This window comes from Penicillium bovifimosum, assembly GCF_028826915.1.
Source record: "Penicillium bovifimosum strain IBT 22155 chromosome Unknown utg000005l_segment0_segment0, whole genome shotgun sequence".
Lineage (NCBI taxonomy): Eukaryota > Fungi > Ascomycota > Eurotiomycetes > Eurotiales > Aspergillaceae > Penicillium > Penicillium bovifimosum.
Genome location: NW_026622714.1, coordinates 4,829,645 through 4,845,433, shown reverse-complemented (window position 1 = coordinate 4,845,433; position 15,789 = coordinate 4,829,645). Strand labels below are relative to the sequence as shown.

General features: G+C 49.8%; 6 protein-coding genes across 6 annotated transcripts; 3 read left to right on the top strand and 3 right to left on the bottom strand.

Annotated features, from left to right (window-relative positions):
* Positions 1-256: 256 nt before the first annotated feature.
* N7515_007056 (aldo/keto reductase family protein) lies at positions 257-1,399 on the bottom strand (the record flags this gene model as incomplete). Its single annotated transcript, XM_056667800.1, has 6 exons — positions 257-412; positions 470-839; positions 900-1,084; positions 1,138-1,195; positions 1,255-1,265; positions 1,328-1,399. 6 exons carry the CDS (start codon positions 1,397-1,399, stop codon positions 257-259), a joined length of 852 nt encoding a protein of 283 aa, XP_056521396.1.
* Positions 1,400-2,390: 991 nt separating this feature from the next.
* N7515_007055 (putative translation factor pelota) lies at positions 2,391-3,736 on the top strand (the record flags this gene model as incomplete). Its single annotated transcript, XM_056667799.1, has 3 exons — positions 2,391-2,468; positions 2,534-3,022; positions 3,092-3,736. The coding sequence occupies 3 exons, from the start codon at positions 2,391-2,393 to the stop codon at positions 3,734-3,736; spliced, it is 1,212 nt and encodes a 403-aa protein (XP_056521395.1).
* A 553-nt stretch (positions 3,737-4,289) lies between these two features.
* On the bottom strand, positions 4,290-5,518 carry N7515_007054 (uncharacterized protein; the record flags this gene model as incomplete). Its single annotated transcript, XM_056667798.1, has 4 exons — positions 4,290-4,493; positions 4,556-4,621; positions 4,678-5,373; positions 5,432-5,518. 4 exons carry the CDS (start codon positions 5,516-5,518, stop codon positions 4,290-4,292), a joined length of 1,053 nt encoding a protein of 350 aa, XP_056521394.1.
* A 2,269-nt stretch (positions 5,519-7,787) lies between these two features.
* N7515_007053 (ER lumen protein-retaining receptor) lies at positions 7,788-8,893 on the bottom strand (the record flags this gene model as incomplete). The annotated part of the gene is made up of 3 exons (XM_056667797.1): positions 7,788-8,357; positions 8,413-8,723; positions 8,794-8,893. The coding sequence occupies 3 exons, from the start codon at positions 8,891-8,893 to the stop codon at positions 7,788-7,790; spliced, it is 981 nt and encodes a 326-aa protein (XP_056521393.1).
* Positions 8,894-11,402: 2,509 nt separating this feature from the next.
* N7515_007052 (SANT/Myb-like DNA-binding domain-containing protein) lies at positions 11,403-12,738 on the top strand (the record flags this gene model as incomplete). Its single annotated transcript, XM_056667796.1, has 7 exons — positions 11,403-11,470; positions 11,638-11,707; positions 11,918-12,292; positions 12,360-12,407; positions 12,468-12,500; positions 12,557-12,640; positions 12,697-12,738. The coding sequence occupies 7 exons, from the start codon at positions 11,403-11,405 to the stop codon at positions 12,736-12,738; spliced, it is 720 nt and encodes a 239-aa protein (XP_056521392.1).
* A 953-nt stretch (positions 12,739-13,691) lies between these two features.
* N7515_007051 (purine-cytosine permease family protein) lies at positions 13,692-15,494 on the top strand (the record flags this gene model as incomplete). Its single annotated transcript, XM_056667795.1, has 5 exons — positions 13,692-14,150; positions 14,207-14,357; positions 14,408-14,480; positions 14,529-15,348; positions 15,411-15,494. The coding sequence occupies 5 exons, from the start codon at positions 13,692-13,694 to the stop codon at positions 15,492-15,494; spliced, it is 1,587 nt and encodes a 528-aa protein (XP_056521391.1).
* Positions 15,495-15,789: the final 295 nt, after the last annotated feature.

Below are 15,789 nucleotides of genomic sequence, written 5' to 3'. Positions count from 1 at the left end.
GTATTGAGGGACGAGGGAACCTGGCGGTACTGGTGATTGTTGGGTTTCGTTGGCGGTGTGACACTTTTGTGCCAACCGCGAAGTCAACAACAACTTACTTCCTGATCGGGCTAGCCTTGCCACTGTTTGTTTACTTTTTCTATGAAGATTCAATTGATGTCTAGATACTTCATTTATAATTCTAATTCTATCATCCATGAGACTATGAATCTATTGTCAGTCAGCTACTAGATTCCCGCTAATCGGTTGACGTCATCTAGATCTTGCAGTCCCGGGCGGGGTCCCAGCACACGGGCTCATGGGTGTTGAAGTTCAGGCTAGCCATATCCTCATCCGACAAAGAGACATCGAAGACCTGGGTGTTCTCCAGAATCCGAGATTCGGTCACTGACTTGGGCAGGGGCACGTATCCCTGAGAAGCGAGGTTAATTATGGAATCTCCAGGCAACACGAGAGTCATGAAACGTACCTTCTGCAAGCTCCAACGGATCAAAATCTGAGCCTCCGTCTTTCCGTGCTTCTTAGCCAATTCCTGCAAGACTGGCTCCTTCATGCGTGTCGCTTGCACGAGGGGAGAGTATGCCTCAACAACGATGTTACGCTTCTGCAACCATGCCGCGATATCGTTACGTGGGCACCACGGGTGAATCTCATACTGGCCGACAGTAATCTGTCCACCGCCTCCATTCTTGATGTACTCTTCCAGCTCCTCGAGTTGCTTGATACCATAGTTGGACACACCCAGCGAGCGAATGTGGCCAGCCTTCTGGGCCTCCACGAGTGCGCGCCATGCGCCGAGGCGGTCCTCCTTGCCGCCGTAGGGTGCGTGAATCAACATCCTGATAACAAGGTTAGTTGTCTACTCCTTTGAATCGTTGGAGAGCAGATATATTTCGTACAGATCAATGTAGCCGAGGCCCTTCGCCGCCGCGATGCTTTCTTCAATGGCCTTCTTGGCTTTCTCATATCCCATGCAGCTCGTGGGCACCTTACTGGTGTAGAAGAGCTTCGAGCGGTCAATTCCGGAGTTCAGGATGGCAGCCGCGCTCTCCAATTCGTTTTCGTAATACTTGGCGCTGTCGACCTGCAACAAAATTGTCAGAATTGGCAATGCTTCCTCCGTGGCATTCTGCTTACATGGCGATATCCGATCTCAATGGCCTTGCGGGTCACTTGCTCGGTGACATCGGGGGGTCTGTTAAGAGATGAGTTAATCCAATCGGTCAGGAATGGTTTATGCAATGATGGACGCACGTTTGGTAAACCTAATTCGGGAGGTAAGTGTCAGTCACGCAAACTGAATGTGTACTAACTAGGCTATACTTACACCGAAGCCAACGACAGGGATCTCATAGCCTGAGACCAGCTTGTAGGTAGATTGCAGTGAGGTAGGAGCCATGGTTGTGTATTGTTCGATGGTTGTACTGTGAAGGTAGAGAGATGGGCAGGAGTGATGTTATATGATAGAAGATTGGGATCCACAGACCATTCAGGGCTGGTTCCTATTTCAACCTGCCCACCTGCCGAGGATTCACGCCATCTAAAGTGGGGGGTAGTACGGCCTTAGACGGGCATCAATTGGACATCTCATGGCTGAATTATGCGGCGTGGGTCATATGAGTAACTACTGTCTAAACGGACAAACGGAGTGCTGTACAACTTCAGGGTCTTATCCAGAGAGATGTACGTGGCAATGTTTGCTCTTCCAGTTGGAGTGGACTTAGTGGAGTCATTTTGAGTCATTCCGGTGAACTTGCCAAGTTGCCAACCTCGGAATGATACACCGGACCAGAATGGAACTCCATTGCTATCGGCACCGGTACCGATAGAGTCTGCCGGTACCTGAGAGGCTTGACGTCAACCGTGCCCCAATCTAATCTGATTAGGGCTTGGGATCATTGATAAGGTGCGAAAGGTGCGGTTTGGCAGCTAGAGGTAAGTGTATACTCGAGTTCATGTCATCTGAGCAATTGAAATACTGAATAAAAGCTCTACCCACTGTACCCAGTGGCACCCAGTGCCACCCAGTGCCACCCACTGCGGATAAAAATCACCCGTGAAGTTAGAACTAGTAGAGCTTAGTTTGTTCAATGTTGCAGAGTGTCTCGCCGCGGACAATAGGCGGACATAATTGGCAGTATAAAGTGGTGGGGTTGGAGGTTGAAGATGGCCAGCGGCCTCACAAGTTACAACAGGCTGATCAACTCGAACATTTGCTTTATAGAATCTTCCCAGAGCATCGGAAACATACTTTCCGCTTCATAAGAAAGCCCATTATATCTGAGATCTGCGCAATCTCAAGTGAACATATGACGACATCGCAATAACAACATCCGACGCATTTCATCTTCCCCAACTTCGCCCCATAATACCACGATATCACCACAGCAATGCGCTGTATCAAGAACAAGATTGAGCACAATGGCTCCGGCTCAGTGACATTGTGCCCAGTAGAGCCAGAAGATATGGTACCTGAGCCCTCATCCCCCGTATAGGCGATCCACCGTTATCTGACAAAGTCGCATGAATCCAGTGGCACGCATATAACCTAATCCGACCAGGCGATATTCTCCGCGCAAGCGCAATCCGCCGAGTGACCACAGTGCAAGATACCGGGTCCACAAGCTCAGCGCGCGTCCACCTGAACCTCGTCATCCGCGTGAAGAATCTCGACTTTGACCCGCAGAGCTCTCAGCTCCATGTCTCCGGACAGATCATCAACGAAACACCGCACACAAAGATCGGACAATTCCACACCCTCGATTTAGAGCTGAACCGCAATTTCACGTTAGAAAAAGAAGCTGGTGCAGATGGAGAAGGTGCCGGATGGGACAGCATTGCGATTGAGTCACTCAAGGACGCTGTCGATGAGGGTGGCAAGCGTCGTGCGGAGGCCGTAGCAGTCGTTATGCAGGAGGGATTGGCTCATATCTGTTTTATTGGTCAGTTCCAGACGATAATGAAGCAGAAGGTTGAGATGTCTGTACCTCGGAAACGGCAAGGAGGAGGTGACCATGATAAAGTGAGTTTTCGATACCCGTTGTTGTGCACAATGAAATAGTTGGCTCCAAGCTTACACGGAATACTACAGGGAATGAACAAATTTTACAAAACTACTCTCGAGACCCTACTTCGCCAAATGGAGTTCAATACCAGTCTCACGTCAGGCGCCAGCAACGAACCCGTACGACCAGTTCTTCTCGCCTCACCCGGCTTTGTCGCTTCTGGTTTCCAGAAGTATATCCAAGCCGAAGCATCAACAACAGCTCCCGGTCTTAAGAGACTGCTCCCCAGTCTCGCGGTTGTGCATTCCGCATCTGGGTACACAAATTCGCTATCGGAGGTCTTGCAGTCGCCCGCCGTCAAGACCCTCTTGGCTGATACCAAGTACGCCCGGGAGACCAAGTTGATGGATGACTTTATGGAGCAATTGCGCAAGGAAACCAACAAAGCAACCTATGGACCCCGTGAGGTTGAGTCTGCGGTTGAACAGGGGGCTGTTGGGCGGGGTGGCGGAGTGCTGATTGTTTCGAATCGGTTGTTCCGGTCACAAGATATCGCTGAGCGGAAACGCTGGGTGGGGCTTGTAGATCGTGTTCGTGATGTTGAGGGTGGTGAGGTGCGGATTCTTAGCTCGGATCATGAAAGTGGGAGGCGTCTTGAGGGTCTGGGTGGCATTGCTGCTCTTTTGACATTCCCTGTTCTTGAGGAGGATTTTGATTCTGATGCTGAATAGCTTGCATCGTTGGTTGTCCAATACAAAATAGATATCCATACTTCATATACCAAAAGATCTTCGAGTCTACATCAAATGAAATCAGCTCAGGTGGGTATGGAGTATCTCCATGCAAGCTAACAATTACTTGACGTTCAAAAATAGCCACTCGATATGCATTCCTATAAAACACTGCGCAGCCTTAGAGCAGGGATTGTATGCACCATCCCAGCGACAATGCACGTTCCCGATATGACATTAAGATTAGGAGATATCAGGTGTAGATTTTTTAAACCAAAGTATGAGGTAGAATATGAGATTGACTATAGGCAATGAATAATGAAGCAAAAACAACGGTTTAAGGGCGACACTCCAGGCTATGCAAAAGCGGTCCTACAATCAGGGCAAAGTAGGTGTAAGTCAGTCACAACTGTAGAATGAAAGGAGAGAAGAAGAAGTGACAATGAGAAAAGGGTAAGAAGACATCAGAAGATGCTGAGAATAGAATATAAAATAAAGAAGAAGAAAGGAAAATTAGATGGTTAAAGGTGAAAAGATAGAAAGATAGATGAATCTAGAAGTCTTCCTCGTTGTGACACTCCAGCTCCAAGGACTGAGCCCTAGCTCGTTTTCGAGAGACAATCGGTGTAGTAGGAGCAGGATCTGACATAGCAGACGGTGATCCAACCGAACGCTGTTGTTCTTTCTCCTCTAGCAGTCGAAGCTGTGTCCTGCATTGATCCGCCGAGTACAGCCTCGTAGCTCCAAGTTCTTTGATCTATAACATATCAGACCTGTTCGAATACCAACATTGAGAAAAAAAAAGAAAAACATCCTCACCTTATCGGAAAGAAACTGAAACTTATCTCTCTCCCAAATACCAACAGCGTGGATCAGAAGTTCGACCTATACCATGTATTAGCACCAATCACCAAAGACGATAGATCCCAATACATACTCACATCTGAATCTTCCCAACGCGCCATCCGCTCCCTCTTCCTACGCAGAAACCGCATCTGCAGCCGGGCCTCAGACGCATCTTTCTGGAACCTCTTAATAAACTCCGCACGCACATTTTTCCACGATACCCGCTCCATCCGCAACTCCTCCACAAACGCATCTTCCGTCTCCGCCTCAGGATCCCTGCGTCCCCGTCCCGGAGCCCGCGGCCGGGTATAAACAGGCGGAGAAGGCTGGGAAGGCTGAGAAATCTGGGAAACACGGCGGTCGTGTTCCATGCGCATGATGCCTTCAGGGTTAGGCGCGATGTTGATTGGGTTAAAACATTGCTGGTCGCGCGAGGGTGTGTGTGAGGTGCGTCTGACGCGCTTGGATGGGGGCGGAGCCGACGGAGACTGGGCCGGGGTTTGGATCATGGAATGGGGGAGATCCGTTGGCGCTGGCGCGTACATGTAGGCGGCATTTGGGGCGGAGGTTTGGGGGAAGTTGCTTGGGAAGGGGGCGGAGATGCCGAGGCCTTGCGGGGCGGAGATGGGGTCGTTGAGGGTGTATTGGTAGTCTTGGCGATAGTCGTGGGCGTGGTGACTGAGGGCTGGGCTGGGACGGAATGAGCTGTCTGGGAGACTGATTGGGGTTAAGACGCTGGGTGGGACTAGAGGCTCTGTACAGTAAGGGTGGTTGACGGCCATGAATGGGGACTTAGGTTTTTGTGTCAGATGTATGCAAATGTGTTTCAGATGGACATTGGAGACGTACGGTTTGGGAGTTGGGCCAGGGAGCTTGGACGCCTTCGTAGTACTCTTGCAGCTCCTCAGAGGTAGGGACATCAGGGTGATGAGACATGATGTGTTTGACTGGTTGATGGCGGGAGATGGGACTCGGATTCTAGTCAATTCACAGTCCACTGCGTTGTTCTGGGTGGAGGATAACCGCCGAAGTAGCAGAATGTGAAACGAGTTATGAAACTCGAGGCAGGGGAAGATGCGGGACTGCAGGCGGCTGGAAGATAGTGGTTGAAAGCGTTAGGGTTGTGTATAAGATGGCCGTCTGACTCCGGTGTTGAAGAGAAGGTTTTGCATTCCCGTCGACGATGATCGATTTTATAAGATTCATCTCACGAGAAGAGGGGAAAGATTCGAGAGCATAGATGCAGTCCGCCTATACTCCGCTTTGAGAGATATCACAGCCAGCACCGGGATGCCTCGCGAGGCAGGGTGTGAACTGTCAGTCGCAGTAATGAACTATAGGCTCAGAGAGCACCAAAACAGAGGTCAGTACCGCCGAGGAGCACTGTGCCGCATTGCAACCTGGGGGAATTCAGTAAGACTCCACGAGGGCCTGTATTTAAGCGCTGCGGACCCAATAGTCCGAATGTTGATATCCATATTCCGCCCCCATCCCCAGAAGGGGCTCAGACTCTGCATTGTGAGTAGAGTGAGGTAAGTCAAAGACTTCAGACCCACTGTAGCGGGAAGGTAAAATGAAACATCAAATCAGATCAAACAGACAAGACCGGGGGGAGTTAGGGTTGTTGCTGGATAATCTGCTGCAGAGACAAAGCGTAGGCGCTTAGAGTACTGGAGAGGTCCACATGTTGGAAAAGACCCCATCGATATCTCATATCACAATACGTATAATATGTGTTGGATTATATCTGTCAGAGGAAAGCATAGCTCTCGACGACTTCATTCAAGAGAATGAGACCTTGAATGTAGAGGTGTTTAACCCCCGAACCCCGATATGGCCCCCATTAGGACGGACATTCCCAGTCTCCATACCTGCGCATTTTCTGCATCTGTCAGCCTCGTTGACAGCCTAAGCATCTTCGCTATCTCGATACAACCTCGAAGACTCTAGAAACCTGAAAGGCAGAAAAGAGGAGACCTCAACTGGCTAGTCAGTTCCAGCAGAGTGGTTATGGGATGGAGGGATCATGATCCATGCATAATGATGCATTTCTCAAGAGGCTCATGGGCGGCTCTTGACTGGCTCCAGATGCACGCGAAAGGCTCAAATTCTTTTGAGGCTGACGAGCCGCTTGGTGGCTTTGAGCGGAGAATTCATGACCGCTGGTTAAGCGCCGATGCAGGCTCCCGAGTCCCGACTCGTGTACTACTCTAGTAGATGTAGAGAACAACGGAACACGGAACTTTTCTTTGTTCACGTTATTTCCCCGAATCTGGTTTTTTCTGTGTATAGAGTAGATAGAGAGAAGAAAATCATTTTTCTCTTCCCCTTTCCCTTTAGATCTGTGATCTCCCGTTTGCTCCCGAGCTTCGGCCTCGGCCTCTAAGCGCCCCGATAAAAAGCCAGTGTCTACTGTCTAGCCTCTGTACGCTCACCTCTATTTGATCTATCTCCTCTACTTACACATCACAATTGAGTTGGATCTCCAACATGGAATATTGCAAGGTTAATAGGTAACAGGTTATATCACCAACTAAAACTTTTGGCTGACTTGAATGATATTCCAACAGAAATTACTTGCAGACTTCCCCTGGGATGACGATTTGTGCCTAGAAGATGCTTCTTGGCCCCCAATTCCAGCACTGGGGACCTTTAGAGCACTACAGCGGTTACTACGTGGCGTCCCCGTTTCGCTTTAGTGTTTATCCCGCGCCGTTTCTTTCTCGAATAATGCTCTCGGCCCTGGAAATCATTCATTACTCTGGGCACATGGCCAACAACCTTACCCAGGTGAAAGGTTGGTTACCTTCAAAGACATCTTCGGGTGGCTTGAAGATAATGCATTTGTTGCCTCAGGGGATTCCAATGCGATTTAGATACATGCAGTACCTTGGAAACTGACGACACTAGATGCTTAGATTTGTCCTCTTAGGTCGCATCGAGGAACTTGGACAAAACGGCCCCCGTTACACTTGGGCCTGACTAGGTAGTACTACGTGCAGGTTCATTTTCTGAACCTATCGTGAAGAGCCTGACAGAAGAAACATGGGTATCAATTCCCGGGATGTGGTCCAGATCGGTTCTGTGACGGGTCTTCCCATGCAGCCAACCGAACCTATAGGCCCTATAGGATATCCAACAAACAGAATGACCAGGGCGCGGATCTGTCATGTCGTGAGTAAAGTGACTTGCAGATAATCATCGCTCATCGAGAGGTGTTGGCCCGGAGGTGATCACTTTCATCCTCGTCACCCGAGAATCCATCTAAACTGTCGTTTTGGCGCTGGCTCTTGTTATGAGCGTTGGTCTCCAATGTATCATCTGCTGCGATGGAAATCCCACGAGCACCCCACCGATTGTGGTTTGGTGCACCATTCAACCCCTCCCCGTCATCTTGAAGGTGCTGCTCTTCGTCCGTAGATTGTCGCGAGGCCCGGAAATTGACCACGCGATTCACTAGCCAACTGTTTCCATAGTCTTCGGAGTCGACAACGCCACCGTTGCGAAGCTTGACCCGCTGACGTGAATAGTATACCCAGGCAAAGTCGACGTAAAAGGCAGTTTGGACAATTCCAAACACGACCGCAATCCAGTCATTGAAGGGCGCACTGCTGAAGAGGCGGATAATCCAGTTGAGAATGTAAAAGGCTCGGTATGAGCCTAGAGCAAGAAGGTAATATGAGTCGATGACCGTCGGCACGGTGGTCTGGCGAAGTAGAAGCAGCTGCGGCAACACGCACACAGACTCAAGAATGATGGAGAAAGCCCAGCAAAACTAAAAGTGTTAGTAAGCTTGCAGCAGATGGAGGGTTGTGTTCCGTTCTACTTACCTCAATTATCCATGGAACGTAGACCTCGTTTTCCAAAAGCCAGATTGAGATGGGAGCTAGAATGGCCGACCCTGCCACAGACCACAGGCCGAGTTTCCACGCACGCTCCCGCTCTCTGGTGCGCGGGTAGACCTTCATCATCAGAAATATCAGGTATGCCGACGAGAGCAGGTAGAAGAGCTTGAAGGAGATATTCCAAATGACGTGCCATGACCCTCTCCCGCCAGTCCTGTATGTGGAGGGAAGAAGCAGGTCAAGATATCGGAAGACAAAGACGGCTCCATAAAGTATCTGTGTAAGGAGTGAGATGCCTGTAAACAAGTGTCTGTGTCAGTATCCTCTTATCCTAACTCGATTGATCTGATTCAAGGGCGGACGAACCCTCGGCACTCTTGTTCTTGTGGATAGCCCAAATTAAGACACATGTTGAGCCAAGATGAGACAAGTCTCCAATGATGCGAAAGGGATTCCAAGATACCATGGTTAAAAGGTTGTGGTCGAACAAGCAGAGAGTGAAATAGATGCGGGGGTGAATGTGGACGTGGGTTCGTCAAGCTATCAGCATAGAGGTGGACGCCAGGGATCTGGCTGAGGGTGAGTAAGATTGGTTGAGTATACTTGAAGGTAGAGAACTTGTGGAGTATATAGGTTCTCCAGCTAAAAAGGAAGAGATGTCGTCTGTAGTTAATAGGTAGTAGGCAGTAGGTATTGGAGATGTTGGAGTCCCGTCGGAGTTCGTTATCGGTGATCCACTAGAGCTCCAGGCCGCGTGTCCTCCCGACTCACGTGAGTTGACGTCAGATCAAAACAGTTGTACAAAACATGTGAAGGTAGAAGATCGATATTACTAGTAACTGACAGAAGAAAGACCCTGATGTTCAGGAGAGGTCTACCTAGTTGCATAGTGTCTGGTTCCATCAGGTTAACATGTGCTGTTCAAGGTAAGATTGCGGGTGCGGCAAGAAGATATATCTAGGTAGGTCATTCTAACGGCCGAAGGCGATGTATATCAAAAAACAAAAGAGAAAGAATGGCAAGAAACATCGAACTCGTCCGTAGCTGCTAAGTTTTCTTCAAACTTGGTAGCGTCGACAAGCGCCTGTTCTAAGGGCAGCTATGTAGTCCAATGCGATCAAACGGCGCGCAGAGACGAATCAACGAAATGAATGGAGATGCGGCCATTGTTTGGAGCAAATATCCTTACGACGTACAACGTATGCGATAGATGAGCCATTGGGACTTGATTGGAGGCTCTTCTTAAGCTTCTAGGGTGATACCTAGGATTGCAGTTAGAACCAAGAGCTGGGTAATTGCACTGTGGATTCGAAAGGCCTAGATGCCTCACCGCAAGGCGACGCCGGTAAGATTCCCAAAGCAGATGCAGTCAACATTTTCACCAGAGTATTGCTGAAGGCCAATCAATCTCCCGATCTAAATATTGGGTCGATAGTTTGAGGTTTGAACTGATGACCAGGAAGTTCATAGGCGGTTCGAATACTTGAGGCAAAGCCACGACTCACGAGCAATTGTTCAAGTTAAGAGATCCCGCTTAGGTAGATAGTGTTTTGACAAATTCAGCAACATCCAGACCTTTGGGGCGGTTGAGAACTATCTATTGTGTTGATCATCGTTGATCATGAAACCTGGTGGACTTGATACAGGAGATCTCTGACACGACGCAAATCATAAAGCTGACCCCAGTCATTCTTGGCAGCATCTAATCTGCGCGGGCCTCATGCCGCATCAGACACAATCTAGCACACCTGATCCTTTGCATGCATTCACAATCCTGCAACAGAAGATAATCAATTAGCGATTCCAGGAATTCAGCGGTTTCCAGCTTCCAGGTTCGTCATAGTAATCTCGTCAATTGTTCCCATTTGTCACTGATCGTCACCAATTGAACATTGACCAGGGTTTTGAGATTTGTGTGTATCACAAAGAAAATGCCGGCAGGTTCTTGAGAGGCTGGGCCTCTTCGAATATATACCTACACGCATTGAATGAACCAGGCACGGTACTAAGACCGAACAGGAGGCTGACCAGGGCCTCCAACCTTTCTGCTTCAAACCCCATGCATGCTCTCGACACCCTGCATAGGAGGCATAGAGGGGAATCATACCCGGTGGCTTCACGCAAGACCGTGTGGCTGATCTAGCCCGCCAAGTCTCGGGTTGGACGGACACTTCTCTGTGATCTGAATGCCAGTGATTGCGGGATGAGTTCCCGGGTCCATTGGATGCCTTTGCAATAATTAGGCCTTCGGGCGCGTCGTTGACTCGCATTGGGCGTGTCCTGTCATCCTCGCACGGTGTTGTGAGATCTCGCCGGGTCACCGGATTCTGGAACAGGCCACTCGCGGGTCTCTTCGGCCCAAATGTCTCATGGAAGCTGCCGGACGTGGCCATTTCTACTTCTGCTTGTTGGCCTTTACAGCCTTGATTTGTGACAGGGCGGTTCCTAGGCCAGGGAAGAACTGATTGTGGAATGCACCGGGTTGAGAGGGGAGGGGTTGGAGGCGCATTTGAATCGACACTGAATTCTAATTTAATCGCACGAACAATCTACATTTGATATAAGGGGATTGGAGTTGGTTAGGAAGACTTAGGATAGAGAGAAAGAGGGGACACGGGGAGTCTGGGGGGGGGAGATCGTGCTTCTTGATCTTCTCCCTATATTTACCTACACAGTATATTCTAAACAGTGGTTATTTAGCTATAAGGAATAAATAACATATATAACTAGAAATCAAGCAACTATTTAAACTATTTAATGAAATCAAATCTCTGCTATTTATTATTTTGGCTTAATGTTGTGATATGAGGTGACTCCATCCCCGCTCTCTACCCTTCTCCTTCTCTCCCTCATCAACTCTCCAACTTCTCCCCTTCACTACCGTACCTTGTCTCTCTCTCCCTTTCCCTCGTCCCCCCCCCTTTTTTGGGGTTCCATTCTCTTTCATCCAAAGTCAACCCCCAACTTTCAGCCTCATGTTCTCCCCATATTCGGAAGAATTCGAGGTCCCCGAATCGACGCTTCGACCATGCGACTTTGACCTGTGAGCACACTCCCTCTTCTGAAAACTCCCCCACTAAAAACACTCCGGTCGGAGTCTGGACTTGTCTGTGTCGCGATTTATACCTTCCTCACTGTTCCTGTTACCTTTCATCTGGTTTTACCTGGGATGCGCCTGTGTCATCGTCTTTTAGTGTAACGCTTTCCGAGTGTTGACCAAGGCGCGCCAGTACCGGGTCCTGCTAAACACACCCCCTCCCCCTCCCCCTACGTCTTTTTTGTATGTACAGATGAATAGACACTGTGATTGAAAACCGCATGTGTCTTTCACCATGTCGTAAGTCCCGTCTATGATCTCCGTCTGGCCTCCAGCTGTGGGAGGGAGACTGGGTTGGGACCTCAAATTCTGGTCGCGGTTATCGTCACGTTCCTGCCTCATATGTTTTCGTCTGATTTCGGTTTGTTCTGACTTCTGGTCCCATCCGAACAGTTCCCCCCGACATCCAAGCGCCTGAAGACGTCGGCCACCACTAGCGCCCCGTCGCATATGCTTGCCCAACAACAAATGCATCCCTTTCACCGCGTTCCGACCTTCGAAGGCATTCCCATCCCGACTGCTCCTTTACCTCAACAAAACCCCGGCGCGTCGCGCAAACGGCCCCCTTCTCCTTCGACAGGATCCTCAGGCATGATGGCAGCTCCAGGGAATCCCTCAGGTAGTGGGATGGAGGACCCCGGCGCTATGCCCCCGGTCGAGGCTACGCCCAAGAAAAAGGGACGAACGAATACCCCGTGGACTGCAGAGGAGGAGCAACGGCTTAAGACAATGCGCGACGCTGGGCGCAGCTGGAGTGAAATAGCCAAGGTGCGCAATTTATGAGAAAAGACAACCCAAGCTACGGGTTGCTGACCTGGGCTTTTTGTTATACTAGACTTTCCCGACCCGAACCGAGGGCAGTGTCAAGAAGCACTGGTACAAGGTACATGCTCTCCAGCAATTTGCAATACCCATACACTCGTCTTACTTACACCTCACGCAGGACATGCACTACGCAGAATTTGCCGAAGATGAGGTATGATCCCGGGTGTTGTTAACTAAATGTCCGTGGTCGCATCTGACGTCGCACAGTCTGTGAAGCTTCGAGAGGCGATCAAGGAATACGAGGCGAATAAGTGGAAAGTAATCGGCCAGAAAGTGGGAAAGCCTGCTAAAGTGAGTTAAGTTCCTGCATGTCATTGTTGACATCTAACCCTAATGTTCTCCGATAGGCCTGCGAGCAGTATGCCAAAGAGCATTTCAAGAATGTCTGACCACATGCTTGAACTACCTCTGATGAAGTGACGATCTTGTTTTCTTGAGCATCTATTATGAATTTGGCATTCTCTCCGGATTCCCGGCAATTCCAGAGCAATGCACGTTTCATCGGTAGCTGACGGAGGTTACTGATTTTACAAGGCAGATGGAGTTGGTGATCTGGATTTCTTTTCTTATATTCTTCTTCGATCTTGGTCCCTATTTCCCCTATTTCCCCTATTTCCCCTATCTCCCCTATTTACTTCTTATATGCGCTATGAAGCGCAACGTTATGTCTGTGACTCCCAGGCGTTATTTGACTTGACAAGCGCGATGATCTTTCTTTTTGCGCTTTTTGTGACCAACAATACCATATGATTCCCATCCGGTCCATAAGGAACTCGTTTTATACCAAAATATGCCCCTCAAAAGGTCCCGACCGTGTTGAGGTTACCCCGAAGTAGATTTCATGCGCCTGTCGCGGAGGCGGAAAAATGCCAATGCGGGCTCCGATTTCTTTTCTTCCCCGCGGAGATTAATCGAGACCCATTTTTTGCCTCCCCCACTGACATCTAAGTGAACTCACCTTTACGATTGTTGGTGAGACTTCAGTTCGAGAATTGTTCGACTTATACGGCCAATCTCAAGGTAATTGACGTTTCCCCAATGCTTCGATGCTTCGATATCGTCAATCCCGCTAACACTACCCGGTTATCTTCAGACTCTGGAAGGTAACACAGCCTCTGGCATGACAAGAGGACGGCTATCATGAAGACGAGTAGCGTGGTATCCTCTCACGATCAAGGTATATCGGACAAGTCTCCCGCATGAAAGGCCGGTGTTCGACAATTGTCGTTCTGAGATTATACGGTTAAACTTGATCTGGGTAATTCCAGCGAAAGGACTGAATGCGCTTTGGACTCTCGGAAACTCCGAATTGCAACGCAATATACTAACACATTCTCCCAGCATGGCTTCACAAAATGAAATCACCGCCGTAGCGGTGCACTCCAAGGAGGAACCAACAACTTACGCGCCTGACACCTCCGGCCCGGCCAACAAGGATGAGGGCATCTATGCAAGTGACACGCCTGCTCGTCACAACCCCGTTGGATCACGGTTGGGATCTGCTCTCCGAGCCTTCGAGCAGCAGCTTGTCGAATATAACCTCGAGGCGCGGGGAATTGAGCGAGTCGCTTCGGATGAGCGTATGAAGCGCTTGACCTGGATGTCGTATCTGCAGGTGTTCTTGCTGTGGATTTCGATCAATCTGGCGCCTAACAATATCACTCTTGGGATGTTGGGGCCTGCGGTGTTCGGTCTCAACTTCAAGGACTCGGCTGTTTGTGCTGTTCTCGGCGCCTTGGTTGGCTCCGTGGCCGCATCTTGGATGGCTACTTGGGGTCCTGTTTCGGGTATTCGGACTCTGGTGAGTAGCAGATACTCGGATATGCTTGTTTGATGCAGAGGCTAATTGAGGAGTAGGCTTTTGGAAGATACTCGATGGGCTGGTGGCCTAGTAAGATCATTGTCTTGTTGAACCTCGTCCAAATGATCGGATATGGCTTGATTGATTGCGTCGTTGGTGGACAAATCTTGTCTGCTGTCTCTCCCTCGGGCATGTCTGTGGCTGTTGGTGAGTATCTCAGCAATCTCGTACAACAAGCGTCGTCTAACTCGTACCAGGCATTGTCATTGTCGCGATCATCAGCTGGGCAGTAGCTACATTCGGCATCCAAGTCTTCCACTACTATGAACGGTTAGTCTACGAGATTCCTCTTATACTTGCATAACTAATGCGCACCAGCTTCGCCTGGGTACCCCAAGTAATCGTGGTCTGCATCTTATTCGGTGTCTCATCCGTGAAATTTGATCTATCAACCGCTTCAGAGGGCGATGTCCGCACTGTAGCCGGCAACAGACTATCCTTCTTCTCCATCTGCCTCAGCGCCGGAGTCACCTACACCCCCCTAGCAGCCGACTTCTTCGTCTACTACCCAGAAAGCACATCCCGAACCAAACTCTTCAGCCTAACCCTAGCCGGCCTCCTCTTCTCCTTTACCATGGCCCTGGTAAGCGGCGTCGGCCTAGCCTCCGGCATCACAAAGTACCCGGAGTACGCCGCCGCCTACGCCAAAGGCCAAGGCGCCCTAATCGTCGAAGGCTTCGGCCCCCTCCACGGCTTCGGCAAATTCTGCTCCGTCATCTGCGCCCTCGGCCTGATCGCAAACACCGTGCCCCCAACCTACTCCGCCGGCATCGACTTCCAGATCCTCGGCCGCTACGCCGAGGCCGTCCCCCGCGTCGTCTGGAACACCATCGCCGCTATCATCTACACCGTCTGCGCGCTCGCCGGTCGCTCCCACCTCGCTGATATCTTTACTAACTTCCTCGCGCTCATGGGCTACTGGGTCGTTATCTGGATGGCTATTGTTCTCGAAGAGCGGTTTATCTTCCATCGCCGCACGGGGTATAACTGGGCTATTTGGAGGGATCCTTCTAAATTGCCTATTGGTATTGCTGCGTTCATTGCTTTCGTTATTGGGTGGGTTGGTGCTGTGCTGTGTATGGCGCAGGTGTGGTATATTGGGCCGATTGCGAAGTTGGTCGGAGATTATGGGGCTGATGTAAGTTTTTCCTGTTCTTCAGGTCGATCATGGATAAGTTACTAATCTTTTTTTTTCGCTAGATGGGTGTTTATGTTGGGTTCGGCTGGGGTGCGATTGCTTACCCTCCTCTCAGATACCTTGAGCTTCGCTTCATCGGTCGTTAGATCTTGGTGTATGAGATTGCGCTCTAAACGGAGTATCTTCTCTGTCGGCCAGATGTTTCCATTTGAGGTGCTGGGATATTAGGGTTTCTACCTGTCACCTGCCTCCGGTTGAAAGTTAGATTCGATAGAGTTGTTATTCTCCCCACGTTGCTGGAGGATATGCACGGCTATCTGGTCTTTGTCTATACATCTTGTCTAGGTACTGCTGTATATAGGATTATATTTGCATCTAGAAAGGCTAGATCTGTTTCTATTGGCTACCCCTTCTTCCGTTACCTGCAAAACGCCTACACAG